The following is a 12,379-nucleotide window of genomic DNA, read 5'->3' on the forward strand; positions in this document are numbered from 1 at the left end:
AAGAAGCATTTGGATGGGTATATGAATAGGAAGAGTTTGGAGGGATATGGGCTGGGTGCTGGCAGGTGGGACTAGATTGGGTTGGGATATCTGGTCAGCATGGACGGGTTGGACCGAAGGGTCTGTTTCCATGCTGTACATCTCTATGACTCTAGAATGTTTTACATGGTAGTGATGATCATCTTTTGACATTTTAATGACATTATATCCAAATTAATTTCCTGTCAATCTTTACTATTATAAATTCCTGTGATCATATTGATTATGCAAATTTGTAATTACATCCCACTAGTGTGAGTGTTTTATTACAGCATATAAAGTTCACATAGACAGTTCTCTCTTTAAATTAGAGCATAGGAGTTTAAAATATAAAAATGAAAAGGATAATACTTCTCAAGTCAGCTAGAAATAGGGGATTAATCATCTTAAATCATCCTTTTCTAAAAAGAAATGTCTCTTTTTCTTGACAGATGATAAATGTTTGAATTATTTTCAATATGAGGAGCTGAATTCTTTAATGGCTGTTAGAAGATTCAATTGTATTTACCAAGTAGCCTTTTGTCATTGTGGATGCTGTGTGCTGTCATACTTTATCTAAAAGACTAGTCTGAAGCACATTATTAGCAAAGGAAAGCCCTGGAAATGGAGTTCAGCATAATGTTGCTAGGTTCCAACTGTTTCTATGACAACTGCATTATCTATCAAGTGTCATCTGTACCTTTAGGGCTTGCTATGTTAATTTTCACCCAGATTGTTCTGCAACATTTAAAAAACAATACGTATCCCTTCAATACCTCCACCCAAAAAGTATGGCTCGTGTTGCATTTATCTGAAAGGCAACTGAAGGATATCCTTGATGTTATGCACTGGTCAATATTTATCTCGTAATCCATACTGAAACAGATTATATGGTCATTATGTTGTTGCTTTGTTGTTTGTGCACAAGTTTGTGACTGTATTGCCTAAATTACAACAATAGCTACACTTCAAAAAGCGGCTTTCAGTACATTAGGGCATCTGTAGGTCCCACACAGCATTATATAAGTGAAAAATTTTTTGTCCAGCAAGTAACCTTTCCATCCTCACCCATCTTTAGCACCCTTTCGCAATATCTCCAGTTGCTAGATTATGCTCTGGTCAATGTTTTGGTTAATTCACGGCCCAGTGCAACTGAATGATCTCAAAGATCTTAAGTTCTGTCCTCCTCTTGTGCTGAGTATAAAAAAAAGACTGACCTGTATTTTTAAATGCTTTTGAAAGCCTCAAACCCTCTCACACCACTAAGTAAATCTAAAATGTAGCCACTGTCATAATGCAGCAGCGATTTTTGTGCGCTGCAAGCTGCAATAAACTGTGGTAAGAGAAATGGACAGACCATCTGTTTCAGGTCGGAGTGAGGGGTGAATATTAGAATTCCCTTGTTTTCCATTCAAGGTTTTGTTTTAATGAATTGGCAGATGATTGCACTTCAAACTGTGCAGCACACCTCCACTCCTAGTGTTTACCAAAATTCCTCGTTTGGAGAAATGCTGCTCAGATACAGTGGGACATGCAGTTTCCTGCTGGCGGAAGCAATTCTGAGATTCTGTATCCATCTGCAATGATTGATTGGACTGCATGTCCTCTTCTGTGCTGTATCATCCTACAAGTCTCTGAAGTGGGAATTGAGCTCAAATCTTCTGACTCAGAGGTAACTGTGTAAAACACTGAGCCAAACCTGATACCATATCATCAAAGTTGAAAAGTGCAGCACTGGAAAAGCACAGCAGGTCAGGCAACATCTGAGGTGCAGTAGAATTGGCGTTTCGGGCATAAGCCTGATGAAGGCCTTATGCCCGGAACATAGATTCTACTGCTCCTCGGATGCTGCCTCCCCTGCTGTGCTTTTCCAGCACCACACCTTTCAACTCTGATCGCTAGTATCTGCAGACCTAACTTTCTCCACCATTGTCATCAAGCTGACCCTGTGGGCAAAGGATGCTACAAGTGGTCTTGGCAGTGTTGAATTAGTGAAAGAGTGTAGTTGGCTGCTGCCCTAGCTGGATTATATGAGAAGATTTGAGTGGGGACAATTACAACTATAGTTCCTGCAGACATGCAAAAATTGACATATATGTGAAGCCTTGAACAAAGTGCAAGCCAATGGGCAGCGGCTGCTGAACCAATGCCCCAGCAAGAAGCTAGCTTCCTGTCAAAAATAAGATCTTTAGTTGAGTCTATTAATTAAGCTGTTCATGTGTTATTTATCATTATTTCTTGTGTGTATAATCAAGTCACCTTCAAAGTAAGTGTGTCATGAAACATATCACTTAAACTGACTATCTTTTGGCACAGAACTTTTGTATGAGGATGTCTTTGCAGTGTGGGAGGTTATCTGGGCAGCTAAATATATCTCTTCAGAGCACTTTGTCCTTTTCATTGCCTTGGCTCTGGTGGAGGTTTACCGTGAAATCATACGTGATAACAACATGGACTTCACAGACATTATAAAGTTTTTCAACGGTGAGTTCAGGCACTTTCAAAAGTACATATGACTTTCTCACTGTTTTTAGAGGATATGCATGAAAGTTTTCTGGTGTTTTTCCTTCCCCTTTATCTGAACATCTGGCTGGTAATCCCAAATTTTTCTGTCGGTACTCTGAGTCATTGGCTCAAAATTGAAGTGACAGATGGCAAGCTATACTGTTCTCACATCCTTGGGGCCAGGAGAGGTAATTAGCCCAGAAAGACTTAAGGAGGAAATGAATAAAAGTTAAATTCCAAAGTAAAGTGTCCTGGTGACGACAGTAGTAAAGTTGCTGTCTCATCCCACTTTCTCAGCAGATCACAAGTAATGGGGATCTCATCACTGCCAGTCTCAGACCTACTTTGATCTTTCATTTTTCAGCACTAAATAATAAACAGGGAAAGGGAGTCTGGCAGATTTTTATTTGGCAAAAACAGCCTGGGGGCAATGAGACTGGTTTAACTGTTTCTCCTGGCTAAAGTCAACTCATTCAAGGAAGATTGAGGATCACATTTGGAAGCTTCTCTTTTGGTATGGGTTCAGTGTCGTACCATTTACTACCCCTGTTCATGAGCCTCAGTCAAAATGTGCCATTCCAGTTAGATATGATGCATTGTAAATACAGGCTTGTTCCAAGGATGAGAGATTGCAGTTTCATGGATGAGACTTAACAGTTTTAAATAGAGTAAAGGGAATGGGGTATAAAAGCAGGGAGATTTTGCTAAAACAGTTTGGATTAAAAACTGGCTTTCTGAAAGAAGGCAGCGAGTGGTGGTCGATGGAAAATATTCAGCCTGGAGTGGGGTTACTAATGGTGGGCCACAAGGATCTGTTTTGGGACCACTGCTGTTTGTCATTTTTATAAATGACTTAGATGCAGATATAGGTGGATGGATTAGTGAATTTGCAGATGACACTAAAGTTGGTGGAGTGGTGGACAGTTAGGAAGAATGTTGCAGGGGGACTTGGATAAACTGCAGAATTGGGCTGAGAGGTGGCAGATAAATGTGAGGTGATTCACTTTGGGAAAAATAACAGGAATGCAGAATACTGGGTCAATGGAAAGATTCTTGGTAGTTTGGATGTGCAGAGGGATCTTGGTGTCCATGTACGTAGATCCCTGAAAGTTGCCACCAGGTTGATAGTGCTATTAAGAAGACATATGGTGTGTTAGGTTTTATTGGTAGAGGGATTGAATTCCAGAGCCACATTATCATGTTGCATCTATACAAAACACTAGGACGACCTCACTTGGAATATTGTGTACAGTTCTGGTTGCCCCATTACAGGAAGGATGTGGAAGCATTGGAAAAGGTGCAGAGGAGATTTATCAGGACGTTGCCTGGTCTGGAGGAAAGGTCTTATGAAGAAAGGCTGAGACACTTGAGTCTGTTCTCATTGCAAAGAAGGAAGGGATTTGATAGAGACATATAAGATGATCGGAGGATTAGATAGGGTAGATAGGATGCTGATGTCGGCTTGTACAAGGGGGCATAACTACAAATTGAGGGGTGTTAGATTTAAGACAGATGCCAGAGGCAGGTTATTTACGCAGAGAGTGGTAAGGGTGTGGAATGCCCTATCTGCCAATGTAGTTAACTCAGCCACATTAGGGGGATTTAAACAATCCTTAGATAAGCACATGGATGATGATGAGATCGTGTAGGGGGACAAGCTGAGAATAGTTCACAGGTTGGCGAACATTGAGGGCTGAAGGGCCTGTTCTGCACTGTATTGTTCTATGTTCTATCTTCTATGACAGAAGACTTGATGACCAAAATTTCAGCTGGTAGTCAGAGGAACTTAACACTAGGGGGCATGCATTTAAGGTGAGAGGGGAAAAGTTCAAAGGAGATGTGAGGCACAAGATTTTTATAAAGAGGCAGGAGTCTGGAATGTGCCAGCCAGGGGTTGAGGCAGACATATTAGGGGTGTTTAAGGGACAACATTGTGGGCCAAAGGGCCCTTTCGTGTGCTGCAGTTCTATGTTCTAACCAGATGGCATGTGAGAAAGGACTTCGTTATGCAATGAATGGTTTAGGTTTGCAATGCTTTGTCTGAACCAGTGGTGGATGCATGCTCAATAGTATCTTTCAAAATGGATTAATATAAATACTTGAAGGGGAAACAAGTTTAATGCTTAATTTTTCCTTCAGAAATGGCAGAGCGTCATGACGCCCAGCAGATCCTGAGGATTGCACGCGAGCTGGTCTACAAGGTGCAGACGTTGATAGAGAACAAGTAATAGAACTAAGCCAGCAGGAAATAGATGCGGATACTCAGCTTTCTCCTAGCAAGCTTGAGTGAGGAATCTTCCTCCACCACCCAGCACCAACCTTCACCCCAACATCCCCCCTCCTCTCCCCCTGCACCAGCTCCAGTTTCCCTACATTAGAAAAATGATGGTTCAGCAAAACGAGTTGGCCACATCTTCTCTACTTCAGAGGATGTCATGCACTGAATTGAAAATGCAAATGGAGGCCAGGAATTTGCCAAAAAAGTTGCAATTTTATCCCTAACCAGGTTCACTAATCATCAGTCACATTTTAGAGATCCTTTAACATGGTGGATAAAATCACATTTTCCTTTACGTTCCTTTCTGTCTCTGCCCACTCTTCATTGAGAGTGTATTTAATTTCCTCATTCACTTATTTATTTTCCAAACTCAGAGAGTGCCTAAATATTAAATTTGTGGCAAAAAAAAAACCCCTTTCACCATCCACATCATATTCCTGTACCCTTAGACTGACAGACGGGTATATCTTAAACACTAACCTGGGAATAAGTGGGGATTTTCCCCCAGATTTTGCATTTGTGAATTCACAGTGTTTTTTAACTTCTGCAGACTGATTGATTGGATTTGGATGGACTGGTGTATATTTGGAATACTCTTCAATTCAGATCAATCCAATCTTATGGACTATTTTAGCATGTTTACACCAAAATAAGATTTATTGATATTTTAATTTTATGAAGAATGTTGCCAATGATTCGATGTTCTATGGTTCTGTGTGTTTGTGTAATTCTGAATGTTCCCAATATATTGGGAAATAATTTCCATGTGTCATACAGTATCTGCAATCTCTCTTCTCAAGGGCATTTCTTGATTCACTCTTAGTACATCCATCAGTGAATCTGGATTGAGTGCAATCAGCTTTTGTGTTTGTAGGTAACCAAACTATTTCAGAGCCAGCAAAGGCCATATTAGCCTGTCAGTTCTCTCCAAGCCCCCAGTTAATTGTGTCCGTGTAATATTTTGCAATGGTTTGGATCACAATTGTAAATCTAAGCTATAGACCTCCTCAGCCACCTGTGACAACCCTAATTTTACTGCTTGTCACTGGGGTTTGTCATCTCCTTCCTATCGCATTGAAGTGCTGCATCTTCGTGTGAAGCGCTTTGCAGTGGTCCAACCAGTTAAAATGGCAGGATTCCCTGTAATCCTAACTTAAAGACTTTACAGTTATCAAAAAATAATCAAAAGGAAGGCCCTGGATTACAGACCAGATAAATCTTTAATGAACCTGCAAGAATCAGAAGTGTGTGGTGTATATTTTCATCTCTGCTTTTCTGAGATACTTTTCTCCCTGCCATTTTGTTCTCCCTTTTACTTCATTCCTGAAGACACTGTCTCCTTATTCACATGGTTTCAAAGATTCTGACTCTCTGTTGAGTACCTCTCCTTGTCTATTATTCATACGTGAAACCTAAAAAGTTGCCAATTATTTAGTTTTGGGGTTGTGTAGGGGCTGTCTCAGCCTGATCGAATCTTGCCTTGACATGATGTTCATTCATGGCTGCATGAGTCACAGGAGGGATCAGGGACAGCCAATGTTTCTACCTGTTCCTAACCTGAGAATGCAGCATCCCGACCTCCATCAGCACATTGAGCATAAATCAGGAATAGTGTGGACTTTCCTGATCTAGAAAGGCAAACCATTCCTTTGATGAACTCTCTGATCCACCCATTAATAAAAAATGGCAATCCATTGCATTGACAGTCTACTTGCAACACAATTTGAAACCTCTTATACTGAACAGGAGAAGAAAACCTTGCATCATTTTTCTCTCCTTAACTCTCAGCGTCACAAAGAGAGAGACCCACACTCCACCATGGCTCAATTGGTAACTGCATACTAAAAGGTTATTAAACTGGGACCAAGCAACCAAATAGAAACTATCACCAATTACTATGCAGGTATCAATTGCCATCTGGTGTCTCATTGTAGTAATCATAAACCATTAAAGGTAAATAGATTGCAACGAAACATTGACAAAATGTGCAGTTATGAGAGATGTCATATCATCAGTTTGAATGAAACTGCAAATAACTGCAGGATTGGTGCAAAGCTACAGTCTGAGATGACCAGCAGAAAGAATGGGCAGGGATTGCAGTTTCCCACTTTTCCTCTAAATTGTTTCTTTTCCTTCCCTTGCCGCTTGTTCTGTTTTATTTGGAATGTGCAATAAGTCTCACGTCCCCACCTTTCTGCACTGCTCACTCTTTGGGCAAGACTCTGTGCCAAAATTAACACTTGGCAACTTAGCCTTTCAATTAAAACATTTTGAAAATTGAAGATTGACATACATAATATAAAAGATTTTCTCTCTGTATTGAGCATCTTGTTTTTTTAATGTTCAGTATTACTGATCACGGAAAAGGGGGGAGACTCTGGACTGGTATATAAATAACCTCTTTCAGTGACTTACAGTTCCCTGTAATGCAAGTATGAGGCCTTTTCGATTTCATGGCTGACATATGTCATGTACTAATTTTTTTACCATTCATTGTCTTCGTTTACAATAAGTTAGAGGCAGGGGGTGGAATGGATGTGACATGGCCATTTAAAATATTTGGAAAAATAATTTTGAGAGCCTGCCCAGAGAGAATTATCTAAGTTTTTAGTAATTGGGTCAAATTTGCCAAGGACTTTGAGAGGCTACATGTGACTTTTATATTGATACATTTGAGAGGAGAGTAAATAAAGTCTGTTGTATTTTCTCAAAACTAAATGCCAGGTATAATTTTTTTATCACACTCATTTAGACACGCAGTGTGTTTTCAGCTTGAATTAACCTCTGACTCTCAAATCTACCTCAGCTAGTTGTGATTGTGATAAATTCCTTGCTGTAAACGAAACACTTTTTTCAATCTGTCAGCATTCACACTCTCAGAGAATGTGTATTCTTTTCTCCTCTTCAATTTACTTAAATGTTCCCTTTCTTGCCCAGGAATGGCTATATTTAAAAACAGAAAGCTCCTATCTTACATTCCTACATGGCTTTTGAAGTGTGGATGATTTTCTTTCTCCCCGTGTCTCCTTTCTTAAAAAGCAATTTGTTAGTCTCCCAGTATAACTTCTGCAGAAAATCAGCCTTAGAAAATAAGTATAGATGCCTGTTTCTGCAGGTTGTTTGATAATATTCTGAAGTTGGAACATTGATTAATTAAAGCATTACAGTGCACTAATTTCCTTGCATGTCGTAGCACACTGTGAGAACCCTTGTAGCTGTTCATTTGCATCCTGCGAGTAGGAACATTTATTATGAATACATATTTATGGAGATCAGGATAATTTCCCAGGCCTCTTGCAGAATTCAGCTGAAGGCAGAAACTGGATAAAGGTGCTGGTTTGTATAACAACTTTCTATGCAGGGAGTTCTACGTTAATGTTTCGGATGAGGGGAGGGTGTAAACTTGTCTGTCTTGCTCAACTTTTCCAGTGAGGACTGGAGTAGAATCAAACTGATGCTCAGCCAAAGATATAGAAGCAGCAGTCTTTGAAAAGTGCTTTTCAAACATTTTTTTTTATCCCATTGCTGCTGATTGTTTATTGAGAAATTCACTGGTGAATTGGTCAAATTAGGGACATCACCATAATGAAAAGGCACAGGAGCAAAGATGAAAATCCTTTAAATTATACAAAGTTAGTTTGAGAGCCTGTGATTTGTAGACTGAATAGAAGAAATGAAGGAGGCCAGGAGTTTTGTGACCTGGCAAAGATGGACTTAGATTTGAAGGCAGTTTGATGTAAAATGCAGACTCCTACATTCTATTTCCCCTGGAATTTTATGCTCCATAATTAAACATTCCACATTATATAGTAAGAAATTCTAAAATTGACAAAATATCTAAAATGGTTTCTATATAGCTTTGGAGAATATCTGAAAGTTGTAATATATTGGGCTGCTGATACCTGACAATATTAAGACAGTGTTTTGTCAGGCGATGAGTGTCATGGAGCAAAGGTGGGTAAATGCCATTGAGGTGCTGAATGGCCCACTTCTAATATAATATACCATCCCCTAATAAGCAGGTTTATATTCAAATGCTAAATATAAGTCACTATTTTTTTAAAAATACTTTCTCTCAAAATACATCACACAATGGGCTGTAAATTGTTTTATTAAATGAACAGTAGTTCATTTCTTCTTCACCAAATCCAGAATTTAAAATGTAGGATTCTGAAGCCTTGAGGCGTGTGATGTCTGAGAATGGTTTTATTTGGTGAGTCACTTAGCGCAACAACTTAGAATTACATGGCACCTTTCACTTAGTAAGAAACGTTGTCAAGGTAAGAGGAAAGCACAAGTGTCTTCTTGCTTATCATTGAGAAATTTCACCCTGTACCTTCAAACCTTTACAGCTTATGAAATATATAAATGCTTGGCTTCTGCTTTAAACCTTGTTAAACCAATGATTGTGTTCTATGATTAAATTTCATGTAAGATTCTGTTGTAGGTACTGTACATATTTAACTTGTAAAATGTCAGTGTTAGTCTGCTCTATTTATTGGATTCTGTTTGTGTTCTGCTGCAAACAGCTGACTTTGTTCTAAAGTTATTAAGCATTTCTTTCAACTTGTGGCTGTCAACTAAGCAGAGTTAGAACAGGTACACACTTGCTTTCTCCCTCAAAAGAGCCTTTTTATTTCAAATTAAGGAATCAGCCTCTGAGGCATAATTCTACACTTTACTACATTCCAAGTGATGAAACTGTTTCAAAGTCCAGCATGTTGTGTTGCATTGGTTAATGCTTTCTGACAATAAACTCCACTTTGCAGAGTCCTCGATAAGGAGGGTGAGTGAAGTTGCCACTGATTAATGCCCATACATGACTACATGGTCAGAGTGGTGATGGACAGTTTGGCCTTGTGGAATGGTGCCAAAATTAGCATCTTTGGGATGAAAGAGGAAAATGTTGAGCAGAGGCTGGTGTGGTCAAGAAAACCATGCCACTAAATTTATAATCAATCCTAGTTGGCTTCTCCAGTAGATATTGAACATTCAGCAATAGGGACTTAGAATTGTTGTTATCATCTTCAAAGGTGAAGTATCTGATACAGTTCACTCCAGGACTTTGCATTGTCTCACACAGATAGCTGCAATCAAACTTTTTCTGATAACTTTCAAAAATGCTGATGAAGTAGTTGTGTTTCACACAATCTGCACTTGTCAGTACAGTCAAATTACTAAGGACTTCTCTTTCAAACATATGAAACTTTTGGCAAAATCCTCTAACAGCATCCTCCCCATGTCGGGAGTATTTTGGAACTAGAATTGGAGTATTTTTATTAATAAAAGCTTTTTTCTTTAAGCCATTTCATAATTACCCCTTCTTATAGCAGATTAATCATATGATAGTTATGATGGTTTACATTTAATGACAAATGTTCTGCACTGCAGGACTTGGGATGGGGAGAAACTAGAGCTATAGTTCACAGCGCCAATAATTTTCCAAAGGGCATAATTTGCCTTAGGTTTCTAAATGAAATAGATGCTAAGTTTGTTTAATAAGCCTGGGAATGACCATGTATAATATTGCTGTATGAACCTTACATAAAATTGCATCATATTTGTTTGCTATTTTGATGAGGGCATTGGATATGTGAGCACTTGTATGAAAGGGATGAATTTTGTACGCTGATGTACACACCGCGTAATTTCTTAGCGATCATTTCTTCCCCCAACCTCAACCAAAACACGAATGTTACAAATATATCTGAAGCTTGCACTGCCTTTGAATTGTGGTTGGGATGATAAACTCTCACAGCAGTGAATCAATGTGTGCAACTCTCGTTCACTTGGTACCTATATTATGTTGTACATGTACTGCACCTTAAACTTTGTGATGCGTTATTTATTTTTGCATTTCCTTTGTGTTACAATATGTACTTTTGAATGTAATGTTGTATGAAATAAATTATTGTCTCGCATTATTTTACTGTCTATTGCACAATTGGATCTGACCTGAACAAAAATATGATTCTGAAGAACCTCTTAGTATCCAGCTAAAAATCACACAACAACAGTTTATAGTTCTACAGGTTTATTTGTAAGTACCCTGATCAGTTACCTGATGAAGAAGGAGCGGCACTCTGAAAGCTAATAGTTCCAAGTAAACCTGTTGGACAATAACCTATGCTGTGTGATTTCTAACTTTGTCCATTCCAGTCCAACACCGGCACCTCCATCATTAGTATCCAGCAACATCTTTCAGGGCAATTGCAGCTAATTCTTGAACTGCTGTCGCTATTACATAGACTAATGATGTTTGCTAATTTCTACTGAGTAAATTTTCATAAACAGCAACGAGAAAAACAATCTGAGTTTCATTAAATAGCTGATTACCAGATCCATTATTTAATTTAAAATAAAGTAAACAAATAATTGTGGATGCTAAAGATTTGAAATAATAACAAATTGCTGGAGAAACTCAAGAGATCTGGCAGCATCTGTGGAGAGAAAGCAAAGTTAATGTTTCCAGTCCAGCGACCCTCTAGACTGTTCAGAAGGCACAGTAATTAGCATTGCTGCCTCACAGTATTAGGGACCCAAGTTCGATTCCACTCTCAGGCAACTGTCTGTGTGTGTTGCACATTCTCCCCATCTCTGCTCATGTTTCCTCCCACAATCCAAAGATGTGTAGGTTAGGTGAATTGGCCATGGTAAATTGTGTGTGTCCTGGCAATGAAAACTCAGGGATTGGGGTAAGCATCCAGCAACACCTTAGAATCCTGGGAGATGCTGTACTTCACAATTGTCAACTGATTGTTTGGCCAAGGTTATGTTTTTCACACTCTTATTGTAGCATGTCCTGCCTCCAAGAGGTTCTCATCTCAGCAGTTGTACTGGGAACACCAGGAACTAGTGGGACTACAGTCAGCCCCCAACCTGGAGCCTTGCAGAAGGCTGAACGTGGAAGCAGGTCCTGCAGACAGACCCAGGCAAAAGGAGTGGTCATAATTATAGAAGGGAGGGTGTTCAAACAAGGATTCTGCCAAAGAGCTTTCCTGCATTGGGTACAGGGCACCTGATAAAATAATTGGACACCAGTAAAATACCAGCAGAGGCGGGTGGGCAACAAGCATTCGCACTAACTACCATTCTACTTATTTTATGCTCCCATGCTGTCACAGGTTTGCAAATTTGTTACAATCATAAAGGGAACATGTTCTTCTTAAACAGTGATGTGGATGTGCTGGTGTTGGACAACATTAAAAAGTGCACAACACCAAGTTATAGTCCAACAGGTTTATTTGGAAGTACTAGCTTTCAGAGCACTGCTCCTTCATCAGGTGAAGGATCATCAGACACACAAATTCTGGTGTTGTGTGATTTTTAACTTCAATGGTGTAACTGACACAGATGCCCCAATACAAACTAAACACTGCCTGGAGTGAAGAGGAAATGAAGTAATACCAGGTAGTAACCACCTCAAGACTACGCAGAAACCTTTTCAAATTCAGCAAAGACTAAGCGCCAAGGGGTGATTATTAAGGGCCCGAAGAGAGAATCTAATAACCTGACAATGAAAAATTAGGAGCGTGCCTGATCAGTTTTGGGTAGAAAGTTAAGAAATCTTTCAACAGG

The 12,379-nt window shown here is 39.4% G+C and overlaps 1 protein-coding gene across 2 annotated transcripts in view; it reads left to right on the top strand.

Moving 5' to 3' along the window:
• sgsm2 (small G protein signaling modulator 2) overlaps positions 1-10,717 on the top strand; it is a 204,105-nt gene extending 193,388 nt beyond the window's left edge. For both annotated transcript variants that reach the window (XM_043718289.1, XM_043718290.1), the window contains 2 exons: positions 2,335-2,502; positions 4,663-10,717. In XM_043718289.1, coding sequence (XP_043574224.1) covers positions 2,335-2,502; positions 4,663-4,751 — 257 coding nt within the window. In that variant the 3' untranslated portion in view covers positions 4,752-10,717. The remainder of the gene's footprint in view (positions 1-2,334; positions 2,503-4,662) is intronic.
• The last annotated feature ends 1,662 nt before the right edge of the window (positions 10,718-12,379 follow it).

The sequence above is a fragment of the Chiloscyllium plagiosum genome, chromosome 28 (genome assembly GCF_004010195.1).
Source record: "Chiloscyllium plagiosum isolate BGI_BamShark_2017 chromosome 28, ASM401019v2, whole genome shotgun sequence".
In the NCBI taxonomy this organism is placed as follows: Eukaryota; Metazoa; Chordata; class Chondrichthyes; order Orectolobiformes; family Hemiscylliidae; genus Chiloscyllium; species Chiloscyllium plagiosum.